This window comes from Rissa tridactyla, chromosome 4, assembly GCF_028500815.1.
Source record: "Rissa tridactyla isolate bRisTri1 chromosome 4, bRisTri1.patW.cur.20221130, whole genome shotgun sequence".
In the NCBI taxonomy this organism is placed as follows: domain Eukaryota; kingdom Metazoa; phylum Chordata; class Aves; order Charadriiformes; family Laridae; genus Rissa; species Rissa tridactyla.
The window spans coordinates 402,390-427,042 of record NC_071469.1 but is presented as its reverse complement, the minus strand read 5'-3'; the positions used below and the strand labels follow the sequence as shown (position 1 = coordinate 427,042).

General features: G+C 52.4%; 2 protein-coding genes across 7 annotated transcripts; one reads left to right on the top strand and one right to left on the bottom strand.

Moving 5' to 3' along the window:
* Positions 1 to 1,662: 1,662 nt before the first annotated feature.
* RIC8A (RIC8 guanine nucleotide exchange factor A) lies at positions 1,663 to 17,368 on the bottom strand. Of its 6 annotated transcripts, none has more exons than XM_054198176.1 (12): positions 17,253 to 17,346; positions 16,493 to 16,677; positions 15,858 to 16,052; positions 11,329 to 11,376; positions 8,524 to 9,138; positions 7,810 to 7,904; positions 6,808 to 6,958; positions 6,025 to 6,120; positions 5,600 to 5,744; positions 4,986 to 5,130; positions 3,922 to 4,041; positions 1,663 to 2,917 (listed from the first exon to the last, which is right to left on the bottom strand). In XM_054198176.1, the coding sequence occupies exons 3-12, from the start codon at positions 15,939 to 15,941 to the stop codon at positions 2,797 to 2,799; spliced, it is 1,620 nt and encodes a 539-aa protein (XP_054054151.1). In that variant the 5' UTR covers positions 15,942 to 16,052; positions 16,493 to 16,677; positions 17,253 to 17,346; the 3' UTR covers positions 1,663 to 2,796. The 6 variants fall into 6 exon arrangements, with proteins under 6 accessions (XP_054054151.1, XP_054054150.1, XP_054054153.1 ...); XM_054198175.1 differs by having other exon boundaries at positions 17,177 to 17,327; XM_054198178.1 differs by lacking the exon at positions 16,493 to 16,677 and having other exon boundaries at positions 17,253 to 17,368.
* Positions 17,369 to 17,534: 166 nt separating this feature from the next.
* BET1L (Bet1 golgi vesicular membrane trafficking protein like) lies at positions 17,535 to 23,368 on the top strand. The gene is made up of 4 exons (XM_054198182.1): positions 17,535 to 17,697; positions 18,270 to 18,361; positions 19,143 to 19,199; positions 21,172 to 23,368. Exons 1-4 carry the CDS (start codon positions 17,679 to 17,681, stop codon positions 21,337 to 21,339), a joined length of 336 nt encoding a protein of 111 aa, XP_054054157.1. The 5' UTR covers positions 17,535 to 17,678; the 3' UTR covers positions 21,340 to 23,368.
* Positions 23,369 to 24,653: the final 1,285 nt, after the last annotated feature.

The following is a 24,653-nucleotide window of genomic DNA, read 5'->3' as shown; positions in this document are numbered from 1 at the left end:
TAGAGGCGATCCCGGATCAGCGCCGGCTCTCAACAAGCACAACAAAGTGCAAAGCGTTTGTGCCGCTATTCTCGAGCGCAGAAAACCCGCGCGAAGGGAATGAAAGCATTGGAGCCCACAGCTGTGTCAGGCTGACACGGCACTGGAGCAGTTACCGACTGCTCTGCCTAAAGCTCTTCCCAGGGCAGAGCTGGAGCCTCCAGACGCTGTTTCATGGCTATCTGTTTACGTAGTTACAAGTGTTTGCACCTAATACTCATCAGCTATAAATCAGATGATTTATAGGGACCCCAGAGAAGCTCGGGACACCCACCGCTACAGGAACAGAGTCCAGCACTCTGTGTCCTCGCTGCTTCCTGAGGAAAGGCTCAAACAAGTTCCCGTTCAGAGCAGAGCTGTTTATCCAACTGCACAACCCAACGGTACCTGCGCGTTCCTCCTCGCAGCCGGGGCCGGCCCCGTGGGGGGTTTGAACAGCCTCAGCAAAAGCCGGAGGGTCGTTCTCTCCCTTTGCAGAGCACCAGGAGCCTCGTGGCACATCGCTTCACACCAAAAATGGTGGGGATGTGGTGATTTTAAGCCGCACCCTGTTTATAAAGCCTTACTCCAGAAGCGCCTGCGCCTCATCTGGCCCCTGCAGCGGGGCTTTTCAGAGCAGGGCCTGCCAGCTGCACGTCAGGGGGTTACGCACGATAGAAAATCAGAATATACCAATACCAGAAGCATTACACTAACAATACACCCCCGGCTTTCCCTTTTGCACGCAAAGCTTCGGAGAGCTTTAACAGCTGGAAGGAGATCAGAGGTCTGCATTTTCACACAGGTTCGTGGTGGGGGTTTTTGCTGGTTACTTAAAAAAAAAAAAAAAAAGATGCAGTTGGCCTAAAAACTGCAACAGGCTGAAGCTATTCTCCTGACAGAAGCCTATCCATCAATCTCAGTGGGTCAGTCTTACATAAATACCGTACGCCCCCGGGAGAGCCTGGGACTTTAATCACGACTCCTAAAACAAGTCCTTAATCACTGAAGAACTGAACTAGAGGAAGCATTCCTTCAGCTTCGCACATCACAGAGCCCGTCTTCAGAAAACCAGCACCAGCCCCTAACACCAGGCAGGCAGGAACGCCTGCAAACCTCCGCTCGCCCCCGGCTGCCGGGTGCCTGACACGCTGCCGCTCTGGAGCTCGGGCAGCCCCGTCCTGCTCCCCCTCAGAGCCGCGGCCCCGCCGGGAGGCAGAAACCTCTGCAAACCCCACTGCCAAACCCTCACCGGGGCCGAGCAGCAAATCCCCACCACACAGGCAGAAAACAGCTGGCGGGCACCGTTTTCAGCCATTACGGAGCATTTGCAAAGGCGATGAGGAGCATCCTGCAAACGGCGGTGTGCTGTGAGGCCCCAGCGTCCAGCTGAGGTGGTTTTGCAATCCACAGGCTCCAACGCTTACTGTAATTGTGGGATGCTCCACTCGGTTATACTTGGTGATCGTGGTGCAGGGAAAGGCTCTGGCTTCGCCCCAGTTGAACGCTACAGTTTTACCTCCCAAATAAACCTGTAAAGGTCAGGGTGATCGGAGGAGAACCGTGTGCGCGTCAGAAAAAGCCAAAGGTACTTCCTTACGTGCTCAGATACACCGCGTTCCATGAATCACTGCCACACGCCCATTTGTCAGGTTTTCTTTATTCTAGCTTCACTTTTGCATTCCTACTTGTGATAGTAAGTTTTGGAACTCTGGTACATGAGACAAACTGGAATATTTTCTTTAAAACAATTTTCTTTAAGAAAAAGAACAAAACAGAAAAAAAATAAATGAAAAAGACGGATCTAAGCCACAGCGAAGGACAGGACCAACAGCAGCCCCGGGTGCAAACAGCAGTGGATGTGTGGGAAAGCCGAGGCAGCCGCGGGGGCAGCAGACAAAGCCCAGATTTTGGCCTTTCATTTGGAAAGCATGAGATGGGGAAAGGCTCATGCCAGAAACTAAACTGCATGGTAACAGGAACGTTGCGCGGTGCCAGAGACCGAATCCCAGAGTGTTCCTGGCAGTCACCCGCTCCTTTCTCTCCTGCGGCCGAGGGGAATGCTGGCAGCATCACACAAAGGCTTTCCTCGCCTCCCTGCAGAGCGCACACCACTCTGCACTCACGGGGACACGCGCAAGTCCACGTGCTCCTGGGTGTGCACAGACACCGTCATGCTCAGCCATACGCAGCGCGCGCACACTCGGCTACCTGCTGATGGAACGGCTGCACTGCGCCGAGACGCCCCGCGGACCCCCCGAGAACTGCCTGAGCAGCCGCTCGCAGCCTCTCCCGCAGTCCCTCCTTCCCCCCACGCAGGGCCGGCCACGCGTAGCCACATACGGCCACGCACACGCCAACAAGCGGCCACACGAGCATCGGCACACGCACCAGGTGCTCCGCAGGTTGCTGAGCCCCGGCGGTGTGACAGCCAGATCCTCCCCCCGCCCTTCTGCCCAAACATCATGTATTTAAAAAAAAACAAAAAAAAAATCCTACTGGAAAGTCCTGGAAGCAATTTGGAGTATGAAATCCTCAAGGCTGCTGACAGGAGAGACCGAGGTGGAGGCAGGCCATGAAGACCCTCTGGAAGGAGAGGTGGTTGTGGAGCTGGGAAGGAGGCAGGTGTTCCTTGTTGTGAACGGTGAGGGGTCCAGGCTGGATCCGGGTCCCACAGGGAGAGTCCTGGCCCCGCACCAGCCTCTGGGTGCAGCACCGGTTCCGGAGGGAGCGCGGACGGAGGCTCCCCAGCTCTCCGAGGCCGGGGCAAGCTCTGGATCAGTCCAGCCCCAGGTCCGAGTCGGACGACGACCTCTCGTCAGCCATGTCGTGGATGGCGTTCTCCATGGGGGCCAGGTTGCCGCTGGGCGTGACGCCCATGGGCTGGATGACCTGCTCTCTGCAGGCGGGGAGGAGAGGGGGGAAGAGAACGCAGACTTGCAGCAGACACACACGAACAGTGAGGATTACAGCAGAAGCAGGGGGCTTGTGGAAACTGCCCAGAGGCAGCCCAGGACAACCCCAGGCCACCACTAAGAATCCCTTTTTAGAAGCTGGGGGCAGTTCTAGCCGTAAAACGCCCAGCATGGCGAGGCCACGGCTGGAAGCACAGCCCACACGTGTTGCCATTCTCAGGTTCCCTGGAACAGGCTGGTTTAGGGTCCTGTTCTGTGTGGTACAGGATTGCCAGGGGAACACTAGGGCTGGCATCGGTGTTCCTCTAACACACGACGGAAATACATGCATTAAACGCACTGCCCTTTTCCCTCCCGCCCTCGGGGTGGTCCAAACCCAGCTGGCAGGCTCTGGGCTCCTCTGTGGCACCTATTAATGATGGATGAAAGAGGACTAGAGAAAGCACTCCTGCAGGGAAAGGGATTGGTGGCACTGGCTGCCATCTGTCCCCAAAATGCTGCTTCCTACGGAGCAGCCTTGCCAGGACAGGGGCTGCTGTTCTCACTGAGGTGCCTGCAAACGCAGCGCAGGCACGTAGAGGAATTTCGCAGTATGCCATCATGCCAAAGAGGTGTGTGGGGCTTGCAGTGCCCTCCCCTGCACATAATGGGGCCCAACTTAAGGAAGTATTTCCCCATGTATCCCCCCACTCTCTCTCTTCCACCCCTTTGGTTAGTGGTGGTCACTGGGACAGCCTGCCCAGGGAGGGTGTTGAGTCACCATCCCTAGAGGTGTTCAAGAAACGTCTAGATGTGGCACTTCAGGGCATGCTCTAGTGGCAGAGATTGTAGGTTGTTTGGTTGGACTCAATGATCTCAAAGGTCCTTTCCAACCATGAAGATTCCATGATTCTATGATTCAATACGTTCAAAGAAAGGTCTGTGATAAATGTAAGTCACAGACACACAGGTGCTAACGCAGACATGAACACACACAATTTTCTAGTACCTGGACAATTTGTCAAACATGTTGACTAACTTCATGGCTTCATATTCCTTCTGCTCCTCAGTCATCCCTTCCATGGGGTTGGGCAGTTTCTCCTCAACGCGTCCTGTCACAGGGTTAATGCTGCAAGAAGAACAGTAAGCCGGGACAAAAAGGTAAGTGCAAAGTGGTGCTTCCAATCTCTTTCCCTATGTCCTACGCAGAGTCGTCCCCCTTTAAAAATCCCTCCCACTTCTCTGGTGTGGGCAACATCCCCATCCTGCCAATCCCACACCGCAGTTTTAAACCAGGTACACAAGGGCAGATGACACTTCTTCCCTCTCCTCAAGTCAGGAGGCAAAAAGCTAACACAGAAAAAAAACCAACAAAAAACCAAAACCCAACCTATAGAGCACATTGAACAGGATGCTAGAACGTATGGGACCCGCAGCTGAGCACAGTCCTGGAGCTCTCCCTGCTCACCCCTCCAGTCACCACCACCCACTAGCAGGCAAAGGAGGGGAAAAAAAAAAAACAACAAGAAAAACACAAGAAAAAAACCCACAAAACCCCCAAAAACTAGCTCACTCCAGCAGCACAGGGCTCTAGAGATGGAGAGGAGTAATTGGCACTTCCAACCCTGCTGCAAGAAGGGACCACCCTTATCCCAGCACACAGCAAAAGGCTGCGCCGTACTGAGACGTGCAGACGCCAGAAAAGGGTGTAGGATATGGATTAGAGAGACACTGCCACGAGCACACGGACGGGGCTGGTGCAGAATGGGTTCTGGCTGAAGGAACCGCTTTGCTCTCCAGCCTGTGCCTGGCTGCAGGGACTGACTATCGCACCGGTGACCAGCCACACCACGAGCAGCTCGGCCATGGAGGCATTTCACCCAAGGAACAGGTAGAGAGGGTGGAACAGGACATGAAAGGTCAGGGTGAAATGCTAAGTAATGGGCAAGGAAATGTGCACGGCAAGAGCAGGACAAGGGAGAGGGCAGGGAGGCAGACGAAGAAAGGGACAGAGCAGGAGTGGGAAGAAGGCGCAGAAGAGGGGTGCTATAGAGGGGGAGCAGACTTCCTTACTTGGGCTTTGCCTCTTTGTACTCCTCAGTGTCTGTGTCTTCATCTTCTGAGTACTCTCCCTCTTCCCGACCACCAGCCATGAGGCCTCGTGCTGCCAGGAGCCCAGCCGCATTCCCGTAGCCTGTGTACTTCACAAACCGCGACACTGCCGGGAGAAGGGGAGAGAGACCACCCTGTGCTTCTCCTCCTGCCTCTCCAGCCCCGTCTGCTCCTCTGCGCCCCGACAGCAAGATCGGTGCAAGGCCACGGAGCCCCAGAAATGCCAACACTTCTTTGAACTCTTGACAGGGAACAAGGCTCCCACACTATGCACCAGGAATGGTGGGGACAACACCCACGGGGTGGGGGTCTGAATGCAGGCCAGGTGTCTGCAGGGTGTCGGGGTGTCCTCCAGCAGAGCTCTTCACTCACCGCTGGCACGAGAGACAGCAACTCTTTCCCACAGAACACTTGGATGCTCTCCACATTTCCCTACTTGGTGTATCTGGCCCAAGGGAAGACAGAAGTTCCTGTTGGCTGCAGAGGGTCACCCATCCCACGCTCTCGGGCTTGCCCAGAGGCCAAGCTCCAGGACTCCCTGTCACCAAAGCCCACAACAAGCCCCTGCAACTCACCGCTCTCCTTGCAGAGCACGAAGAGGAACTCTGCCGCGCAGTGCTTCACGTCAGTGTCGATGTGGGTCATCAAACGCACCAGCTTATTCCGCAGCGAGTTCCCCACCTCTGGGCGATTCCTCACGTCCCGGAGCGGAGGCAGCACCTACAAGGCCACAGCGAGGGGTGATCAGTGGGGCTGGAACAGCAAAAGCAGGTCTGACAGGGGAAAATGTATGTGCGTTTTACAAATCAGCTAAAATTAATAAATCCACAGACAACAGGAGATACGGAAAAAACACTGTGGGTATCAAAGGCCTCAACCACCCATCCATTAGTGGAGAGGTAGAGGAGGTCTGTTTGGAGGATGGAATAATCAGGCGGTTTGCTATTCTCCTCTCTCCTCAGCGCAGCATCGTTCAACTTTCGGCTGAACCACAGCGTACCTTCGCCTTCAGGAACTTCCTCGTCTGGCGGTGGACTCGGGCACTCTCAGTCAGCAGGTTCAGCACAGGGGTCAAACTCTCCTTCAGCTTGTGGCCCTGCAGGAGCATCCGCAAAACGAACAGCACGTTAGTCACACTGAGCTCAACTTGCCTGCCTTGTGGTGGAGAACACGAGTACAGACCGCCAGGGAAACAGAGGGACACTGAAGCTTTACAGCCTCTGCGACGGGAATTCCAGTGCTTCGTCCCCCCTCAAACCGCCCGGTTTCCCAAGCCCTGCTCTGTGGCACGGCACTACTAGAAATTCTCTGGATGCCCCACACAAGTAAAGTGCAGTGGTAAAATTTGGAGGCCCTTTGGCATAACTCCAGAGACTGAAAACCACAGCCAGCTTGAAAATAATGCAAATTCAGGCTTCCCGAAGCTGCCCGCTGCAGCGCTGGGTTGAGTGAAGCATAGCACTGATATTGCCATCGCCCAGCTAATCATCTACTGTTCAACCAGTCCCACCACCTGCAGTCCATAAAGCAACGACGCGGTCACCTTCCCAGGTGACAGACGTTGTTGTAGTCTTGCCAACCATAACAACCATAACCAAATAGCCTCTGCTAAAAACTGCCCCTTCTACAAAGGGGTATCTCCAAACTAACCATGCCTGGCTGGAGCTCCTGCGGCGCTGGCCCTGGGCCGTTCAAGGCTGAACGTAGGCTGAAGGGAAGGTGCCCTGCACTGAACTCGTGAAAGTCAGCAGCGACAAACTCGCGCAGCAGCCTCACAACTTACCCTGTCAAGGCGTCGCTCCAGGAAATCCAGCAGGATGCTGACTGCATCCATGTTGACACCCATGTACTCAAGTGAGCCTGGCCGGACTTTTGGGGTCAGGAGGACATCCAGACATTTCAGGGGCAGGTTGCCCAAAAGGTTAACCGTATGACTGAACATATAAAAGAGAAGAGAAGTGAACACATAGTGACGGATCTTTGTTCACAGAAGTTCTTCAGCTATCCAGAAACGAAGGTTCATTACTAACTTCCAGGAGCACGAGAACCCCGAGATCCAAGTTGTCTTTGGACTGCACCCCAAGCTCCTCACACCACTACACGGGAATAAATTAAACTGCTTTTTGAGTAGCTGAACTATTTGCTGGGAGTCTGAAGAGACTTCTTTGACAACTGAAAAACCATGGGTCTCGACTGAGGCCAAGGAGGACAATCTGGGTGGTCAAAGGTCTCTCTCTAGGGTCTCCTGCTGCGTCACCCCTCCTCACCTTGACAGTCAATGCCATGCATTGCTTAGGCTTCCTCTGCCTACCGTTTTCTTGGGGACAGGGTGATGTCACCTGCTCAAAGCTGACACCCCTGGATCAATAATGCTCAGCAACGTGACGCAGGCAATTTCTCAGCATGGCTCAAGAGACAGACAGTTAATTAAGGCCAGCCCATGGACTCTTTAATTAAAAAGTACCAAACATCTGCTCTGGCAAGGCGCCCACTGAAGCGGGTGGCACTGCTGAGAAGGCCTGAGGCGGGATATCAAATACGGCCCTGGGGGTCAGGCAGGCGTGGAGAAAACCCTTCCCACTGCAGGCCGGGAGGCTGAGGGCAGGGCAGGGCTATTTCCGAGTTCCAGCAGGAGCCTGCAGGCCAAACCAGAGACGCCTGCTTGTCAGCAGTGACCTCAGTAATCGCCAAACACGCAGAGGATGTCAATGCCAAGGTCAGGCAGGATCCGCCCTGGGGAGACCTGTTTCTAGTGAAGATCACGACCTAGTTATCTAACACAGACCTGTGGAACTCCTCTGTCCGGTCCTCTCCATCAGCAGAGATCATGAGGCAGTGGCGCAGGAGGGCACCCAAGTGCCGGTACAGAGCAGCATCTTCCTGGCCCCAAAACAGAAAATGAGAACCTTGATCAGGAAAGGGGATCCTCCACATGCCAGAGCCCGCTGCCCCTGCAGCCCACAGCCCCATCCCTCCCTCCAGCAGCCAGACAACTGACAGCAGGGTGTTGAAGTGGGAGTAGCCTCCCGATTCTCCTTTTGAGGCCAACACACAGTCTTCCTGCTGCCCAGTGCCTTTCCCCTCACTCTACAACACTGAGCCAAGGGCTGGAAGAGGCCCCAAGAAGAGACCAGAGATCTTCTCCACCACACCTCCCTTGGAGCTTGTCCAGAGTACCAGGCCACGCTCAGAAGCGAGTGATCTGGGGGCTCTGCCCTCTCACTTGCGCAACAAATCATGTCATTAAGAAGGAAAAATACCCAACTTTTAAATTGTAATGCTCTAAAAGTCTTAAGGGCTAATAATGCTTTGGATAGAGGCAGTGCTCTAGGGAGGAAGGTCTGGACACACAAGTCTCCTGCGACCTCTACATGTACCCAGGGGCTGCACGAGTGCCAGTGTGTAACACGAGGAAGCGCAAGCAGAGGAGAAAACCCATAGTCAAACCACAGCCCAGAGACATGCGAAGGCAGTGGGGTGGGACACCTAAGGAGCTTACCTCGTCCACCTCCCTCTTGCTGGAATCAAAGGTGATATTGAAGAGCACTTTCAGGATCTCCATGGCTCGCTCCGTCTCCTGCCGAGGCAAAGGTGGGAGAAGCCCCTCCTCGGTGGCAACTTCATAGGGGTCCATCCACTTTACACCAAGGGTCAGCTCCAGGGTATCCGTCATCAGGCTGATGCCCCTGAGCTCCTGGGCTAGCTGCTGCCGGACGTCCACTCGCAGTGCCGTCAGCAGGAACAGGAGACGCAGGTCGAAGAACTTGACCTCATGAGGAAGACTCCTCTCGTTGTACAGTTTGATGCGCTTGGCCAGGCCCACCACCAGTCGGGCTTCAGCTGTCAGCTCCTGTGCCCTAGGGCTGCTGAAGACAATGTTGCAGAGACATTTGAGGGATTCCAGGATGACATCCAAGTCTGGGACCTCCCGGATGAGCTCCTCTGAGTAATCAATGCCAGCATGCCTGGAGAGGGTCTTCAGACCTTCCTTGGTGGTGAAGGGGTCAAGGCAGTATTTGTCCCGGGACAGGATGCGGATGCTTTCCAAACAGGTGACCTGGCAGGACGGCTGCAGCTCTCTTTCCAGGAACTTGATCAGCAGCTGGGCCATTTTCTGTGCAGTTGGAAACAAGTGCCTTGCACACTGACACGTCACAGCACTCCCCCACCACCCTGTAACGCTCTGCCACAGAAGACATCAGCGTCACCTAGAGATAGGCCTGCTAACAGCTCTGGTCCAGGCTGCACTTGGCAGCACTCGGGAAGCGTTTGGCTCCAGCACCTGATTCCGACCCAGTTTGAGCAAGGAACACCCAGCAAGAAACAAAGAATGGCTGTGAGAGGGTATCAGATGTAACGGGAGAGCACGAACAGACAACTGCTCCTACCACCTACTGTAGCTTCACCCATGGTTACGATGGTTCAGGCTAACAGGGTTTACTCAACAGCCGCATTAAGCAAGGAGAGGGCAGAGCAAAAGTATCCCTTATGGCTTCACTGAGGAGCAACCACCAACTCAACAGCAGTTCTCTACTTCCACACAGAGCCTTAAGATAAGGGAGGCATCTGCTTTGGGTGCTCCAGAAACAGACCGAAAAGGTTGAGAGATGCGTCAGAAAAATCACTGAAGGAGGGTAAAAGGATCTAAACGAAGCGAGAAGAGCACGTGACGTCCCAGGAAAGGAGGTGAAAAGACCTCAGGAGATTCAAATAAGCAGCATCTCCCCAAACCCCAGTGCTGTCTGGAGACCTACTAGCCCAGATCTTCAGTAGGCACAGAGTGGCAGAGCTCCACTAACACCAATTCACACGGGCTGAAAATCTAACCCTTGTGGATTACAGCATCGTACGTGACAGCAGCAACCAAAGAGCACAAGAGCAAAGGTAATGCTGCAACAACCAAGTGCAGCTCGGTTTGAACCCAGTGTTGCAACACTTCACATTACGCTAATAATCCACAGCACCGGCATTCGCAGCCTGGCAAGGTGAGATCTCACTAGATCTCTCTAACATAACACCGTGTCACAGCACCTGTCTTTGAATGCACGTTACAAGAGCAAAGGAATCCAAGACAGCAAGGTTTGCTGTCACTCAGTGTAATTGGCTTAACAGAGCCTAATCAGTTATACTTCATAATAATAAAAGGACTGAGGGAAGAAATGAAGAGAAGATGAATTTTAGTCCTTAATGTGAGGCTGGCAGAACTGAACAAGCTTTAGCTCACGAAGCGTTCCCCACAATTGCACCCCTGAGAAGTATAGTCATTCCTTTTCTGCTTCCACACGAGGAGACAGACACAGGAGTCAAAGATACAGTCATAAGTAACCAAAGCCTCTGGCTGACTCAGGTTCGAGAGACCTCAGAGCATGTGCCCAGGGCTAAACCTTCAGCAGAGCTGAGCACCAGGAACTAGCCAGTGACGCTCAGTTCATATTTCATGACATGCGCCCCAAAAGCGGAGCGCCCCAAGGCTGTGCCTGAACTCACAGCCTGTGTGACTGTCCCAGCACGAGCAGCAGGTCAGTGCGAGGCAAAGAGCTTGGACCTCGTGAGATCCGGTCCTACGCGTCAGGCTGGACCTGGAAAAACCTCATGCTAGCATTAGCTGGCAATGGCACAGACAAAGAGGTCCCGTTCTCCACCCTGGCTGCCTGGTCCACACTTGCTGTGCTAACACGGGCATTAGCGCAATCAGACAATGAACTGGACCACAAAACTGATCCATCTGGAAAATAATCCAGGGAAAAAAAAAAAAAAAAGAGCTATTCTTTAGGCAGATCAGCCCACCAACCATGTGCAGCCATGCAAAGGTCTGCCCTGGCATGAAAGGACTGCAAGAGCAGAAATGAACAGGCAGGAGCACTTCTCTCCACTGAGTGCCAGATTAAGCCAGCTTAAAGTATCTGTTAAAATACAGCTTTGGTCAAATCCTGCAGCTGCCTCACAGCAAAAACACCCACACTCTAGAGGCTTGCGTGTCACAACGATCTTTGCCGAGCAGACTCATGCCACAAACACAAAGGATCACACTTTTTACATACCTGTGGCTGAGACTATATGCACCACGGAACCCAACAGGCTTGCTAATGCTGGAAGGATGCTGAGCTTTACCCTAAAACACAGCTACTGATGGAAAAACTGGAGCCAGATGCTCTGAGCACACCATTCGCTAACCAAGTTAATGAAAAACCACTCATTTCTTTCCCTGTAGGAGCTGCCACCACCAAGCGCTGCTGGACACGAGCACAGAGCAGCAGCCAACTGAGGCATCCGACTAGAGGAAGAACGCAAAGAGCGTGCCTACCTTCCTCTCCTCCCGCTCCTCATCATCAAAGGTGAAGCACTGAGATTTCTGTGGGGGCAAAACAAAAACAATCAAAATAAGTAATAGGTTAAAAATCCACAAAAATGTTTCCCCCAGCCAGGGGAGGGCAATCCGGCTGGAAAGCGGCAGGTCTAGAAACACACCAGCAAAGCAGGCACATCTGCTCAAGAACAGTCCCTGCCGGCACAGAAACGGCATGGCAAGGAGTGCCACAGCGCTCACCGGGGTCTGCGCCGTTTGTGGGGTCTGTAACAAGCAAACGAGCTCCTCAGGAACAAGACAAAAGGAAAACTTCCCTGCCATTGAGAATTTCGCTTTGATCCTGCCTTTTCTTTCCAACACCATTCCTACCTCGGCAACTCCAACGATGTGCCTCACAACTAGCGGGGATGAGTCTGCTTTGGAAAGCACAGAGATGGACCATGCCACCAGGTCTGAAGTGCTTTCTGTAGGCTCCAGTTTCTCTTTCATCCTTGAAAAACATCCACGATTAATATTACCCATATCCCTCTTCTGCTGGCTCCTCGGTGGAGGCTGATTGCCACCGGCCAAAGCTGTGCCCATCTGACGGGTGGACTTATATTTTAATACTGCAGCAGCAAAGCGGGTATTCATCACAATCCAAATATCCCATAATAGCCGGTAATTCCTCTGCTCAGCGACACCACCAAGCTGTGCCTACACATTTTTCCCCTTGATATCTATTGTTCCTTTTCCTGACCAAAAGAAAGTACTGTCTCCTTGTTACTTGCGAACATCCCCTTGTGGTTATTCAAGTCACGTTCTTTAAACACAAGAGACCTGATCTCTACACCTCCATCGTGTCCCTTTCCTTAATAACCCACCCTGCTCTTTGTTCATGGGAAACACTTCTGTTTCTGGCCCTTCTACAAGACCCAAGAATGGCCAGAAGGAGGATCCTGTCAGCCTGACCTCAATACCAGGAAAGATCATGGAGAGGATCATCTTGAGCGAGCTCTCACGGCAAGTGCAGGGCAGCCAAGGGATCAGGGCCAGCCAGCAGGGGTTTAGCAAAGGGAGGTCCTGCTTAACCAACCTGATCTCTTTCTACGACCATGTCACCCGCCTTCTGGATGCGGGGAAGGCTGTGGACGTTGTCTATCTGGACTTTGGTAAGGCCTTTGACACCGTCCCCCACAGCATTCTCCTGGAGAAGCTGGCGAATCCTGGCATAGACAAGTGTACTCTTCGCTGGGTAAAAACTGGCTGGATGGCCGTGCCCAGAGAGTTGGGATTAATGGGGTGAAATCCTCTTGGCGGCCAGTCACCAGTGGTGTCCCTCAGGGCTCAGTTTTGGGCCCAGTTTTGTTTAGTATCTTTATCGATGATCTGGATGAGGGGATTGAGTGCACCCTCAGTAAGTTTGCAGATGACACCAAACTAGGTGGGAGTCTTGATCTGCTGGAGGGTAGGAAGGCTCTACAGAGGGCCCTGGACAGGCTGGATCGATGGGCCAAGGCCAACTGTATAAGGTTTAATAAGGCCAAGTGCCGGGTCCTGCATTTCGGTCACAACCACCCCAAGCAACGCTACAGGCTTGGGGAAGAGTGGCTGGAAAGCTGCCCAGCAGAAAAGGACCTGGGGGTGCTGGTGGAGCCAGCTTAACATGAGCCAGCAGTGTGCCCAGGGGGCCAAGAAGGCCAACAGCATTCTGGCTTGTATCAGGAATAGCGTGGCCAGCAGGAGCAGGGAAGTGATGGTGCCTCTGTACTGGGCACTGGTGAGGCCTCACCTCGAGTGCTGTGTTCAGTTCCGGGCCCCTCTGTACAAGAGGGACGTTGAGGTGCTGGAGCGTGTCCAGAGGAGAGCGACCAGGCTGGTGAGGGGTCTGGAGACCAGGTCACATGAGGAGAGGCTGGGGGAGCTGGGCATGTTTAGCTTGGAGAAGAGGAGGCTGAGGGGAGACCTCATTGCCCTCTACAACTCCCTGAAAGGAGGGTGCAGAGAGGTGGGGGTTGGCCTCTTCTCCCAGGGGAATAATGACAGGACCAGAGGAAATGGTCTGAAGCTGCGGCAGGGGAGGTTTAGGTTAGATATTAGGAAGAAATACTTTACTGCAAGAGTGGTCAGGCACTAGGACAGCCTGCCCAGGGAGGGGGTTGAGTCACCATCCCTGGAGGTGTTTAAGAAACATCTAGATGTGGCACTTCAGGGCATGCTCTAGTGACAGAGATTGTAGGTTGTTTGGTTGGACTCAATGATCTCAAAGGTCCTTTCCAACCATGAAGATTCTGTGATTCTATGATTCTGGCTGTTCTTCGACAGTCTCCTTCCCAGCTACATCTGCTTCCAACAAACCGGACAGCACAGGAGACCACAGGCACCCTCATGAAGACCAGCACTTTCCAGTGAATGATGCAATCCTCATTTACACCAAGAGAGCATTTGGTCCAAGTTTTGAGAATGAAAATGTTTAAAATTTATGAAACGCTACTTATGTATGTATAGATACATCTAGATCTACAGGTAGAGATATGCAGATATAATTGTATGATAATTCTCCCATCATTTTCTTAGCACTAACTTTCACCTTTTACTAAGTTACGCTGCTTGTGCTTACAGAGCTCCTCAATAATGGTAATTAGTCTTACCGCAATCAATCATTCTTATACTCTGGCCTTATTCTTCTCTTGAGCGATCGCAATTCATGGATATCCCATCTATAGGTCTGAAACACTGAGCTCGTCTCCCACTGTATTGATCACCTTATGAGTTGTCCGGTTGTCTAACTCTGCCGGATCTCCTGCCCAGCGAAGCCCGGGACTGACTGCACGGAGCTTTTGGAGATCGCAGACGTTCCCCGACTCGCTCGCTCTGCAAATGTAGTCTCCCCTGCCGTTCACTGCCTTTTTTTACGTGCTGCCAGTCCCTGTCTGCTTAAAAGCAGAACACACAGTTTGCAGATTAACTGTGTCACAGCCACCAAGATCCCAGGGAGGGGTTTGGTCTTTCCAGCCTAGGACAAGCCGTGCTGCACAAAGCAATGCCGACATGCCGCTTGAGAAGTCTCCGGTGCGGAGGCAGGAGAGCCATCTCCCTGCCAGGGGCTGCCCTCTCCTGCCTTAGCACCGTGAGCTGATCCCCGCTCGGGCTGTTGCACCACGCTGTGAGGAAGTGGAGGTTCCGTCCTGGAACCGATGGGCTCTGCAGACAACCGTGCTGGTTGTTCTCTTCCCACCGCAGCCCCTCTGCAGCTCCTGTAATCTCATCCGTGCATATTTTTGCCATACCTGTGGTTTTGCTTGAGCTGTAGTTTATTCCTCGCAATCAAAAATTGACTGTGTATGCACTAGTGAATTAAAATATGTCCCCAGAAAAAGAATAGAGTACCATCAATTTCTACAGGAAAGAAAAAAAAAAAGCAAGGAAGTTGCTTAGTTTATCCGCAGTTTCATAACCCGCTTTGATTGCTCCATTTCTTCTAGGCAGACTAGCAAAACCACTGACACTCTCACAAGTTTCCTACGCTTGATACACCGACAAAGGATCCCGTTGGAGGAATTCGACAGAAAACACTGTGGTTTGATGCCTCAAGCTGATTACATATCAAACCATTTGTGCTCCTAATTCCTCCAGCGTTCCACATGCTGTAGGTGACGTTAATCCTGCAGACCGCCTTTAACAGGGACCCGCTCCTTCTTAGCTAACACCTCTCCCATTTCAAAACCGACTGCTGGAAATAGTTGCACGCTCTCCCTCTTGCACTCGTGCAAAATATTCACAGGTTTTCCCCGCTGGCTTCCCACCTCCTCACGAATGGTGCAGAATGAGTCACGGAGATCTGCAGGGCCAGCCCTACCCTGGTGGAAACCCTCTGAAGGAAATTTCCCTGACAACCACAGTCTATTTTAAAAGGGATTTACCCCACGGATAATCTTTTGCCACTTTAAGGCTAGAAACACTTCCATCTCTGCTTCCCAACCATTTTTTGTTTTTTTATATATTCTATATTTGTAATTTACTTCTTACTGCCAGCTTTCAGATGAGGCACCTGTATCAAATTCCAGCAGCCCATCCCTGTCCACCTCTAACCACCTTTTCCTTGCAAATCATGACAACCATGTCACCTGCAGCTCCTCCCCAGGCCTCAGTTTTACCACCTCCAAACCTTGCCTTAACATAAAAGCTCCTCCTACTCACTCTTCACACTGATGTTTAATTTCCCTGCCAGCTTTTCCTTGGGATCTGGATAATAATAATAAAATAATAATAATGTCATCCTTCCACATGCTTTACTTCCAGTATACAAAGGAACCAAGATAACGAGAGGCTGCTCATCTGCTTCCTAGCAAAACATCAAGCAATAAACCATCTGCAAGTAAAAGACGAAGCAGCCTGTAACATTTTTATGGCAGTAACATGCAGACAGATGCGCTCAGAGGAGACAGACTGGGGACAGCCGGGTGGCACAGAAATCCCCCAACATGGCCAACCCGCTTCCAGGCTCACACGGAGCCGCAGCTGCACGAGGTTTGATGCTCACTCACCTCCTGGTTGTAGATCTGAAGCACCTTGAGGACTGTGTCTTGCTCCCCGCTTTCCACGGTGGCTACCACGGTACTGAGCTCCATTATCACTACAGCTCAGCTACCGCGGGAGGCAAAACCGGGAGGAAGGGGAGTGTGGGGGCTTCCAGCGCTCCTGGATAACGGCGATGCAAAAGGACCTCAATACACAGATATCTGAGAGGGAGAGAGACAGGGGTGGGGAAAGGAAGGAGGGGAAAAAACAAAACACAAAAAATACCCCAAGTGAGATTGCTCACGCTGTTGCATCCATAAAAGCAGAGCAGATGGATAACCCGTGTAAAACCCGCAGCCGGCTTCCTCTCTCTCCCTCTAATCCTCTTCCTCTCTTTGCCTTTCAACGTTTAATATATGCTCTCCCATTAAAGCACTCAGGGAAAACCTTCCCCCCACCCAGCCGGGGATTAACACAGAGCAGATAACAGCGGCTCCCTGAAATAGCTCTCTGCCTCCTCCTCCCCTGGCTGGCCTGATTTCTGTTACCGCACAGGGGGGAAAAAAAGCATCCAGAAACATTCCTGTGGAGTAAGAAGGGATGGAGAGGAAAGCCAGACAGACAGGAAAGCAGCCTCCCGGCGTGCCTAAGGCAGAGCTACCTTCTAGGGCGGTGAACAGGAGGAGATGATGACGATTTAGCTGCAGTCGCTGCTCGGTGGGTCGGTGCCCAGACGGGCTGGGCAGCAGATTATGGCAGATTCACTGCACACACTGGGAAAACGCGTGTACGGGAACGGACGGCCTCCGCGGCTCACTCCTTACACCAGCGCAGGAGATAATGTGCCTCATGATAATAATGCAAATGAGCAGATGCGCATAAGGACGTGGATGATGAGATTACTTTAGACACAGGCACAAGATGAACAGCTCAGAGAGCCACGCAAGCCCGCAGTGCTGGAAAGGGACTCCTAATGGTGGAAAGCCCGGCCACTTTGAGTAGGAATGTGAGCTTGTGTTTGGACTCTGTGGCTACAGACCGCGTTCCACAACACGGCCAAGGGCCGGTGGTACCCAGTTACGAGGGGCCGTGGTGGCCCTGGGGAGCATCAGGGAACTCCCCCCCCACCCCAACACGGCCAAAGTGGGGCTTTTTGCGACCAAGGGCGAGTCCTGCGTTTGGAAGCCAGAAATCCGGGGGGACAGCTGGATGCTGGGCCGGGGCAGGCGGCACCGGACCGAATCCTCTGCATCCTTTGGGGGGAAAGCGCAGATGGCAGCCTTTGCCCTATCCCCACCCCCCCCAGCCCCCCCTCCCTCCTCACGCCGTCAACTCCTTCCCCTACCGTTTTTTGCACCTTTCAAACCCCCTTCAAGCAAGTTTCGGCCCCAAGCAGACGCCGGGCGGAGCGCCGGCGATACCTGCGGCAGGTCAATCCCTCGGAGGCGGCCGAAGCGGGCGGGGGCCGGGCCCGACGGCAGCCGAGGCCCTGCGGGGGGCGATGGCCGGCCCAGGGAGCGGGGCGGCCGGCGGGGCGGCCGGCGGGGCGGGGAGGGCAGCGCCGTTACCTTCCTCCCGCCGCCTCGGCTTCCTGCCTCATTTCCTGGCCCCGGCCCTCCCCCGCCGGCGCTCCGCGGGGCCGCCGCCTCGTGCCCGGGGCTGGCCGGGGACGGTGGGGCCGAGACGGGCCGGGCCCGATAGGCCTGAGGGGTCCCGGTGCACGCCCACCCCCGACCCCCAGGGGAGCGGTGGACCCCGCCGCGGGGGGAGCGGGGAGGAGGCGGCGGACATTTTGTGGAGGCGGGGGCCGGCGAGGCTCCGCCCGGAGAGGCGGGGCCGGGGCCGCCATGGCGGAGTGGGGCCGAGGTGAGGGGCTGGGGGTCGGGTGGAGGGTCTCCCCTTCTTCCCGCCGTGGCCGTTTTGGGGGGCGGGTGGGCGAGTGTCCTGGCCGCCGCTCGAGGGGCCTGAGGGGGACGGGGCGCTCCCGCCGCCATTCGGGAGCCGCCTGAGGCCTGCGGCCCGGCGGGGACGATCGGCCCGTCTGCCCCGCGGCCCCGGGGAGCGAGGCCGGGGGAGCCCCGAGGCGATGGGGGCCGAAGGGCCTGGATTTGCTCGGTTTCACCCCAGTCCCGCAGTGGGGCAGCCCTGGGGGTGTCGCTGGGGCACCAAGCCCCTGCGCCGCTTTTGGGGGCGGCTCGGGGTTTCTGACCCCCTCCGTTTGGGGAAAGTTGGGTGTATTTTTGTCAAAAAGAGTTTGGGAGCGTTTCGTGGCGCAGACCCCCCGAGGAGGCGGCTGTAAAACGGCTTTCGTGGCAAGCCAGAGACCGGTGGGGCAACAGCTGGCTCTGCCTGGCCTGCCACGTTGGGTGAGCAAATACACCAGGACTGGTATCAGGCCAGATAAAACTCATCCTCTGCTTTTTTTTTTTTCCCGCCAGGTCAGAGTCCAGGTGCCGTGGAGGATATGCTGGATGTGGAGAACAAGCGTATGGCAGACAGCCTGGCCAGCAAGGTCACCAGGCTGAAGTCGGTGAGTTCACCTCAGGTGCCGCGGTGAGGGAAGGACAGGACGTCGCTGATCTAGGCTGCTCCTGCAGGGTCTGCGGGAGATGCGAGGCTGTGGTCCATACGGAGGGCTTCCCATGCATTAACGACTCTTAGTTGTTGGTGATATAATGCTTAACTGTCACTTGTGGAATGCTAGGGACAGCTTTATAAATTTCTACTTTCCTTTTGAGGTTTAGCAACATCATGTAATGGGCACAACATGGTTTTCGTGGCACTCAGGGAAGGAGTTTTAGGCACAGAGAGAAACATAAAAGCTGTAGAGAGGGGTATTGCTCAGCGCACCTCCTCAGGAAAAAGTCACAGTAAAAAGGCAGCTAAATTAGTTTTGAAAAATACATGTGTCTCTATATAATTGGTGTTCTTAAAGCTAGTTTTCTGCTACTAACATCAAATACTTTGATTTAGAGCCTAATAGAAGTCAGTGACTCACCCTGTAGAAGGGAATAGTCTGAATTCCAGCTGGTGTGTCCCAGCGTTTAAAAGCACCTGTCCAATACATGGTGGTTTCAGACAGTCGAGCTTTATTTTCAGTGCTGCAGAGCTGAAAAAGTTCAACAACCCGAAACCAAAATGAGAATCTCATTCCTCTACCAAAGAAGCCTCCGTCTGTCTGTGTAGGAGACAGGGAAGCAGTGGCTTGCTTTTCTAACGTGCATTTCAGATTTTACCAGCACTAGATGCGTTACAGGTTCTCTCTACACTGAAGGTTCATTAACACCCGTTTTCTGCCTTACCTTGTGTAGCTGGCTCTGGATATTGACAAAGATGCTGACGAACAAAACCGGTACCTGGATGGCATGGTAAGGAACCAATGAAATGTAAAAAGCATGACTTTTTTTTGCTGGCTCTCAGCAGTTACCTTGACTGTGGAAGTTTAAGAGCAGTTCAAAGTTAGCAGACAAAGCTAGATCCCAGTGGTCGGTTTGGCAAACCAGGGCATGTAACTAAACCCATTTCCAGTGGACTTCACAGAATCACAGAATGGTTCAGATTGGAAGAGACCTTAAAGATCACCTAGTTCCAACCCCCCTGCCCTGGGCAGGGACACCTCCCACAGACCAGGCTGCTCAAAGCCTCATCCACCCTGGCCTTGAACCCCTCCAGGGATGGGGCATTGACAAGTTCCCTGGGCAACCTGTTCCAGTGCCTCACCACCCTCACAGTAAAGAGTTTTTTTCCTGATATCCAATCTAAATCTGCCCTCTTTCAATTTGAGGCCATTACCCCGTGTCCTATCATTACACTCCCTGATAAAGAGCCCCTCCCCATCCTTCCTGTAGGCCCCTTCTGGATATATAAACATCAGATACTTGGCAGCTGTGAGTATCACTTTGTCCGGATGGGCGGCACGGTTGGTATCGAGCATCTGGAAGGACTGACGCAGGACAGCACACTTCAGAAGTACAGATGGAGATTACCTCCCTACCAGGATTAGAGAGATGCTTCCTGTGGCTAATGCCGGGAGATGGGCTTGTTCCTCAGCTGCTCCTGGGACTTTTGGTATTGGTGTGTAAATCTGTCAGGGCTACTTACTGTGATACCTGAAACGCAGGCTGCCTGCCAGGACTTCGTAGTTCACTGACGTCTTTGGAGGGAGCAAAGCTGATGCTCTGGGTTCACGCAGGTTGTTCGGTGCCCTGTTTTGTCATCTTTCTGACACACAACACCCGATGAAACAACAGTCGCTTTCCAGAGTAATCTGCGTCTTAAGCTTTGGTTGCTGATGGAAAATCACAGTGCACCAGGGAAAGGCCAGCACATTCCTGTAGCAGCAGGGTTACCTGCGGAGGCTTTTTAGGAGAAAGGTCATCTGTTAACTGAATTGGAAGAGGAAGGGAACCCAGCCCGGAGATTTGAGGAAATTAGCACCATAACGCTGGTGCTTGGAGAGCCTTTTCTGCGTGTGCTGGCTGTTGAAAAGCTGGTGCATGGAAGTGAGAGAAAAGATAATAATTAGAGTGTTGAAACCAGTGGAGTGAAAGGTGTGAGCTCAGCTTGGACGCTTAACAGCGGTGTATGCTGTTAGTGTTGGAGTGTCTGAAATGGATATTTGCTCAGCCTGAAAATTCGGAGAATGGAGAGTCAGAATAAAAAGTGTAGTGGCAAAAGACCTTAAAGGAGAAGCCCTCAATCAGCAGGAAATGGTGCTTCCGTTACAAAAAAGGTTTTGAAGCATTTCAGGAGAAGCTCTGAGTAGTTTGTGGGTAAGGAAAACAGCCCAGAAGTCAAAATGAAAATGCCTGAACTGCATTAATTTGAGAAGTTTGCCACCCTCCAGTGGAGCTGCACATGTGTGCTGTCCCATGCTGAAAAAAAATGGAATTAAGGGCAAAAAAGAGCACCTCTTTCTGTGCTCGTGAGCCAGCCCGGTGTACGTCAATGCCTCTAGCTTCATGTGGGGACGTCTCCTTTGGATGAAGCGTTCGCTTGCAGAGTTGCTGTTAATGAGCTGTTCCTGGCAGAACAAGCTGCGTGGGTACAATTGAGCAGTCCAGCAGCAGGCCGTTTGACCTGGTTTGAAAAAAGGGGAGGCAGTTTGGTTTACGTTTGGAACAGACCTTCCCCTGTCTTTTTTGTTTCCCCGTCTCAAGCGTGGTGGGAATGGTGCAGCTCCTGGAGCCTGAGCACAGGAGGGGAAGGACCTTCCGAGAGAGACAGGCAGCTGCTGTGCAGCTCCCTGTGCAAATGTGTTTTAGCCAGGAAGTGGGAGATTCTTCAGGGATACCTTCATCTGTTTATAATGCCTCCATCTTAATTTTCTTTCTCATTCAGGATTCAGATTTTATGAGTGTGACTGGCCTGCTAACCGGCAGTGTGAAGCGTTTCTCCACCATGACGCGATCTGGGAGGGATAATCGCAAGTTGCTCTGTTCCGTTTCAGCAGGACTGATTGTTGTTTTCTTCATCCTCTACTATCTCGTGTCCAAAGCAGGGACTTGAGCTTGTTGTTACACAAGTTTTACAGAACAAAAAACACAACAATTGACAGACTTGTTCAACGCCTTTCTCAGTCTGCCCTGTGGTGGAGTCTTTGAGACGTTCCAGACAGACCTTCCAAATAACTTTCTTTTCCACCAGCTTCTTGTCTTTGTTCTGGCTGGTCTCAGACATCCCTTTATAAAATGAGTATGTTTGATTCTAAACGGATTTTCACATATAACACGATTTTGATGTTGTTAAATGCCTACGCCTTTCTCTCTTGCCTTGTTGTCCCTGTCTTGTGGCCTATTTTTAAGGGTCACTTTTGCGTGACCTCCCTTACTGATATTCGGTACTAAGCTCATGAGGAGATGTGGCTGACAAATCCAGAGATTTGTTGATACTCAAAAGAGTAATAAACGAGCCAAGGTTTGGAAGCTGTAGAGTTTAGGATGCTGGTTTATGAGATTTGTATGAATGTGTGACTTACATTCCAGTGTGGCCACTCGGCTGGTACCTGGTCTCAGTTTTCAGACTTGGAGACCTGTTGGTATCCTTGGTGTCCCTGGGTCGAAGTGAAATCTCTACTGCTTTGAAATGAAATTAGCAGTAGATCTGGACCCTTACACTCTCTAATTGTCGCAGTGAAGAGTTGCAAGACTTTATGTAAATGCTAGCTTGGTCTTATTTATCATGCTTCTGGGTAAAGCTGGGGATGAACCCTGCAAGAAGGGAGGGCCAAAGTCCATAAACCACCTTGATTTACACACATATCGTAGACATCGTACACATAGTGTCTTCCAGTACCTTCCCACACACTTGTAGATGCACTCCCTTAGACTGTCAAGTCAGTGTAAAGAAATCTGATAGCAAAAAGTCCAGTTAATTTCAGTTACTATAGTACCCTGGTGTTAGAGCACTTTGGGAAGATGTTGTGCAAATAAACACAGAGGTTGAGGTCAAGCGAAACTCCCAAGTGGTGCTGTTGGGATGGTGGTGGCAGGTCAAGGAGGGATTTGGTCGGAGGGTTGATTTTTTTGTTTATTTATTCCTGTAGAAGGTACCCTAATAAACCCTTGCTTTGCCAGTCATAGTGCTTTGGGGATCCCTGGCTGCAGCGCTCACATGAGGTGTGGGCAAGGCACAGCCCTCCCGGTTCTGTTTCTGAAGCAGCCGTTCCCCATGATCACGCAGTGCATGCCGGATTTCCTCTCCCGAGGTGGAGCTCTGGGAGCGCAGGGGCTGGGAACTCCGTCTTCCCTTCGCCCTCCTTGCCTTTCGTCGGGCTGATCGCTGGGCTGCTCACTCGCATCACGACGCCAGCTGTATTTTTCCATAGCTCAATTATTTAACTCTGCCTATGATTGAAGTAAGAGATCTGTAACTTCAAAAATACTGTGCCTGTTGGGAGAAACAAAAAAAGAATTTAAAATAAAACGCTCTTTCTCTCTTCAGACAAACCTCCACTGCCTGTTGTTTAAACCTTTCACGTTCCAAAGCAGCTGAGCAGAGCGGCTGTGTTTCATCTTGTCTGTTTTCTGTACCAACTGCTGGTGTGTTCTGGTTTTCCTTTATGAAAGTCTTTGCTTATTTGCTTCTCTCACCTTCCTGGAACAACCACCTCTGCAGGACTTCTCCTCTCCAGCAAGCCTGTGTTCCTTAATGGCTGGATGCTTCCTTTGGCCCTTGTACCCATTAGGAATTCCTTTGTCCTTGGACAATCCCGGGTCCAGGTCTATAAATGGACTGCGTTGCCCTTTGTTCCAGCTGTACCAAACATTTTTCCCACATTTGGGAAAAAATGTGCAGGGAAGACAAGTAGAAAGGAGGCAGCAGTGACTTTCTCTCGTTCTTCTTCCTGCTTCTCCAGTAAGAGATGGCAGCTCCGAACTTTTTCTGTTTGGAAGAATGACGGGTGAATTGATGGGCTTTGTTTTGATTTTCTGAAGCAAACGACTCCTGATGAAAGGCCACTGGGACAGCCCCGTCTTCAGAATGGTGGTGGGTTTGGTTTGCTTTTACTGTTGTAAATAAATCTCTGTTTTTAGAATTTTTTGCTCAAGTGGTTTTTTTCCTTGTGCTTACGTGTTAGCTGGGCTAAACATGAAGATCAAATCATTCAGTTGTTTTACTTGAACTGTAGAGAACCTGCTCCCTCAAAGCCCAATTTCAACATTATCCCAAGAAACAGCGCGTTTTCAGTGAACTGAAGCACGGCAATTTGAACAGAGCTACCCAAGCTCCGAGGGAGCAGGTCTTCATTGCTCTGCCACATCTGCCTGCGCCATTTGGGAGATGACTTGTATCTCTCGTGCTCGCTCTGAGCAAGCGATGCTTCAGACACTGAGCTACAGGGGGAACTGTCTTTGGCATCTCTCTGTGTTGGTTTAGGTACCAAACAGCCCAGCTGTTACCCAGGTTTGACTTGCCTTTGGCCTTTCTTTGCAAAGGAAACTTTTTCCTGTTTTAATGCTTTGTCTCTGATCCTTTGCATTCCTCTGGAACTCAAAAAAAGGATTTAAAAAAAATATATATTTAATTATCCTCAGGAGTTTTAAACTGACAAACTGAAGTTAAAGGTTCTTGAACCTCAGGTGAGTTGTGCCCCCCTCTGATTCCCACCCCAGCGCAGCCGTGTGTTTGGTGGCAGCATTTGTGGGAGGCTGTGGGTGCTGTGCACCTTCCTCCTCCTCCTCCTCCTCCTCCTGCACCGGCCAATGCTTCAGACTCTTGGCAGCTGCCCCGGTCCCGCTGGCGTGGCATTTGCCACCGTTCGGCATCAGCACAGGGCTGGCCAAAGGCGTCAACGGGCAAAGGACGCTGCGTAAGTGATGCCAGGCAAAGAATTCCATTGGGAGGATTTGTCTGCGTTCGGAGCTGCAGGAGTCGGTTATAGCAGCGTGTGACCGTGCTCAGCCCTCTGACCCTCAGAGCTCCATCGCGAGGAAGGTCTTGGGAAGACGGAGTCGGGATATGTAACCTCTAGGCGTGTCGCAAAAGAACCTTGTGCAGCAGCGAATGCGCTGAGGACATGCAAAATCAGAGAAGGAAGAATTCCAAATGCGGGTTAATCCCAACAATAGCATCACGGTGGATGAAAGCAGCACAACGACAGGGTGCAGCATCAAATCCACGGGAGCCGGAGCACTGGGACGTGCTCTCTTGAAGTCATCCCACCACCCAGCCCCTCAGTGTTTTCTGAACATCTAGTTATTGGAGTAATCTGTTTATTTTGGTTTCAGTGCTCTCCCATAGTCCTAATAGTGCAATGCTTTCGCTGAGGCATAAAAATTAGAGTGCTGATCTTCCTCACACACACACCCCCAGCTCAGGGT